The 3887-nt window shown below is 41.9% G+C and overlaps 1 protein-coding gene across 1 annotated transcript; it reads right to left on the bottom strand.

Moving 5' to 3' along the window:
* Positions 1 to 289: 289 nt before the first annotated feature.
* Positions 290 to 2503, bottom strand: LOC149453576 (ras GTPase-activating-like protein IQGAP2). Its single transcript, XM_089688188.1, has one exon. It carries the CDS (start codon positions 2501 to 2503, stop codon positions 290 to 292), a length of 2214 nt encoding a protein of 737 aa, XP_089544314.1.
* Positions 2504 to 3887: the final 1384 nt, after the last annotated feature.

Here is a 3887-nt window from a genome sequence, read left to right as displayed (position 1 = left end):
CTCTCCCCCTCTTTTCTCTTCCCTCTCTCTCTCTCCCCCTCTCTCTCTAGGCCCGCCTAGCAACCAATCACCTGCTGGTTAATTTGAAAGGTTACTGAGGGAGCTCCGCCCTCCATCCATCACTATGCTCGCTCTCCGCTCTGCAGTAAACATGAGAGCAGCAGCGGCTGGGGGAAGCAGGGCAGAGATAACGATCTATCTGTCGGCTGCCCGCAGTCGAGTGGTAGATTGCAATCAGCGTCTTGCTGAACCCGCCCTAGGGCCATCGAATGCTCCCTGAATCAACAACCTATGGTGTTATTTCTTGATACAGTGCGTTATGTGTTGTTCTGACATAAAGCTTGCTGTACACTAAAAACAACAACATGCTGACATCAACCCGATAGCAGAATAACTCCATGATTGGTGTTCTGCTGTAATGGAGGTTTAGGATGTCAGCAATGGGAAGGAGAACAAACTTTTTGCCGATGCTGACTTTAATTTGGTGGTCATCTGCAAATTCTATTGTCAGCGGTTGTCTCTCCAGCTCTTTGGTCTCCTTACCTGTTGTGTCAACAATGACACCTTTGTAGTGCAGTTTTTCTGCAGTATATTTGACCTTTTTGATGCTAGTGGGTGACTTAGGGCTGAACAATTTATGAAGCCAGGTCCTCTTCTTCCTAGTTTGCTTATTCTCCTTTTCTTTCCTCTCTTCCTTCAGCCCCAAAATCTTAATGTCATCTTGCTTCTCCGTCTCCTTCTGCATCTTTTTGTTCATGTCAATATTGGATGACATTTGGCCCACTAGGTTTTCTAGGCAACTGTTCCAGAACCTTTGATATTGGTTTACCTTGTCCTGGTAATATTTGAAGCTGACGTTAAGGGCATCCACTGCTTGGCTGAGCTTCGTTATTTCAGCTTGTTGCTGCAGCTGAAATTCATTTTCCTTTGTGACATCCATGTCAGTATTGTTCAGGATATCTTGGGAGTCCATTGCTTTTGAAAGCCCAGCATCCTGTAAAGCCTTTGGGTTTGTCAAATTTTTCTCTTTTTGTGGAATATATTTGCTGCCTAAGGAGAGGCAGACTTTAGTTGCTGTCAAGTCTCCACCTCTGTTAGCAGCAGCTGCATTCTCATAAAAAAGAAGATCTTTAACCTTAGGAACTGGTCCAAGATCCTTGAAAATTTGATAAAGACTGTCTTGTTGGTTTGGGATGACCACTTTTTCATATTTTGAAAGCAGCTTATGTGTGCTTACAATGTCCATTGCATGAAGCTCTATCACTGGATTCTTTAGGGAAATCATGTCAGAATATTCATTGAAGCCAAATTCTTCCTCTGGTTCTGGAACATTAAAAACCTCCTCAAACATGCTCCTGAAACGTGGATGGTTTTTGATTATATAGTCATTCTTGATTGAAGCTCCAGCATTTTCCTTGGGGAAATGGCTATTAATTAATGTGTGGCCGACAAGCACAGCCACGATCATGAAGTTCTCTTTTTGCCCTGATTCTGTTGACATCTTAAATTTCATTATTCCAAAGTCATCTGGAGCTGCTATAGCTGGCTGGAAATACTGGTACATGAAAAGGCTAAGAGTCTCAAAGACTTCATCTGCACTTGCCTGGGGGAACTTTTTATGCAGGGCTTGTCTTAGGACTCTTGTCACATACCTTATTCCATAAGGTATACTGTGCACATCTGAGAATATTGCATTTAAGACTAGGTCTGCCATGTAAGGAGTGAGAGAAGGTCTTTCCAATAATCTGTGATTTAAGTGAAATATCCTATCTATCACTTTAGTGAGCTTGTTGTGGAGGACATCACATTTTGCAGCCTGCCTGTAAAAGCTGAAGGCAGTCTCAATGCTAATTAATTTTCCTTCCACTATATCCTTGATATGAGTACATTTTTTCTCAAACTCATACTGAATAGCATTTCCCAAAAACTTGACAAAATGATATTCCTCTCTTGGAGTTGAGGCATGATTGTAGAGTCCGGGAAGAAGCCTTTCTTCAAGAATGGTATAGTCATGTACTGACATTCGACAGATGAGCTTGAACAGGTACTTTGGTTGGGTCTGTAGATGATAGAAGAGGTACTGATAGGGTTCCAACCTCTGTGTCTTCCTGCTCAGTTCAAGCATGCGTTGTCTGTCAATGGACATCGCATCTTCAATGTCCATTCTGTTGTCCAGCTTTAGTTTTGGAAATCGGGACACAAGGCTTTCTAGTGTCCGTTTCCCATTCACAAGAATTGATATTTTCTTGTCCAAGGTATTCAACTCCTCTTTTAGTGTTTGGATGGCATTCATTTTAGTGGAAACTTCACCTTCTAGGTAATTTATCAATACCTCTTGGGGAGAAAGGATATCCAAGGAGGAGTCCAAGGAATGGGAATCCTTTAGACTGGAACTAACTGATAATCTTTTGCTTCGGAGCAACTTCTTGGAAAGCTTTCCAGCGTGGTTGCTCCCAACAATTGAGCGTATTTCTACAAGGGATGACATAACCTCATTCTCCATAGTTGTAAAACCTGTAAAATAAAAGAAAATGGTTTTAATTGTGTTCTAACCTTTCCTCACTTTGTCTAAAACTAAGAAAACAAAATTGTGAATATATACTGTATAGTGTGACTTTCTGGGCATTAGACACCAAAATGTTTGTCCCAAAGCACTGTCATTATTGTGACCCTAGCTGGCTTGTCTTCAGCCACATGGAAATAAACAGAAATTGAGCCTCTTTGGCAGCACATTAAAAAAAGGCTGACTTGAAGTGGTTGTAAAGGCTCAAGGTTTGTCACCTTCATGCATTCTATGCATGAAGGCAAAAAACCTTCTGTGTGCAGCAGTGCCCCCCAGCTCCCCCCCCCCCCCCCAAATACTTACCTGAGCCCTATCGCAATCCAGCAATGTGCAAGACAGCCTCATTGTCCAAGGTCTCTGCCTCCTCATTGGCTAAGACAGCAAGCAGGAGCCACTGGCTCTCACTGCTGTCGATCACAGCCAGTCAGCCAATGAGGTGAGAGAGGGGGCAGGGCCAAACTGCAGCTCTGTGTGTGAATGGACACACAGAGCAGTGGCTTGGGAACATTACCACAACCTTCCCACACCCGATAACCCCCTCCTTCTCTTCCTATTTCTTTTTCACCATTCATTAATCTTGGATTGGTCCTTAAAGGGCCCACTTAAAAAAAATGAGGGGATATTCACCTACCATGTAAGATATATCCATTCTGACTTTAAAATTGCTCAGGTAACAGTTTAATCCAAAGCCTGTCCACACTAGGCATAATAAAGTTATAATGTTGAGAACCAATTCTACACTATATACCATTCTGCTACATATGCAGATCTGTCACATATTATCCGGCTGTATGTACACAACGTAAAACAAGTATATGGCGTCAATGACAAACAATAAATACATGTAAGCCTAAAGAGCATCTGTGCCCAGACTATGGACATTAAAGTATTCCTATAATTTAACAAGCAGTAAGGGAGCTTTAAAACAAGCCCACCCTAACCCCTCTAGCTGTATATAATGTGAAGTCATTATTACCAAACAACAAAGATGTTACAGCACCTGCCTTGTGTTCCCATTAGGGGGCAGCACCTGCTGTGTTTCTATTAGAGGGCTGGATGGCTGCCAAGATTCATCTCTCAATAGAAAAGAATAGGGAGAGGAGCTGACTTTGTCACTGCCTGTGTTATGAATGTGTGTGCACAGTACTTGTAGGTAGAGGTGAATGAGAAAAACATGTTTTTGTTCAAAATATGGGAAAAAAATGTAGACAAAGTTTCTTACTTTTTCGCTGAGATTCAACAGTGGTCATTTGATGAGAAATGTTTAAATTGGAGCACATTAGTGCAAATATAAACAAGATATTTGAAGAAAACGCCTTTAGCA

This window comes from Staurois parvus, unplaced genomic scaffold (genome assembly GCF_062004578.1).
Source record: "Staurois parvus isolate SC_StPar_1 unplaced genomic scaffold, SC_StPar_1.0 ptg000448l, whole genome shotgun sequence".
Lineage (NCBI taxonomy): Eukaryota > Metazoa > Chordata > Amphibia > Anura > Ranidae > Staurois > Staurois parvus.
Note: the sequence above shows the minus strand (reverse complement) of the source record. Positions and strands in the feature narration are given on the sequence as shown.

Coding starts and splice junctions, on each gene's coding strand:
- LOC149453576 (XM_089688188.1), bottom strand. CDS start 2,503: ATGGAGAATGAGGTTATGTCATCCCTTGTAGAAATACGCTCAATTGTT.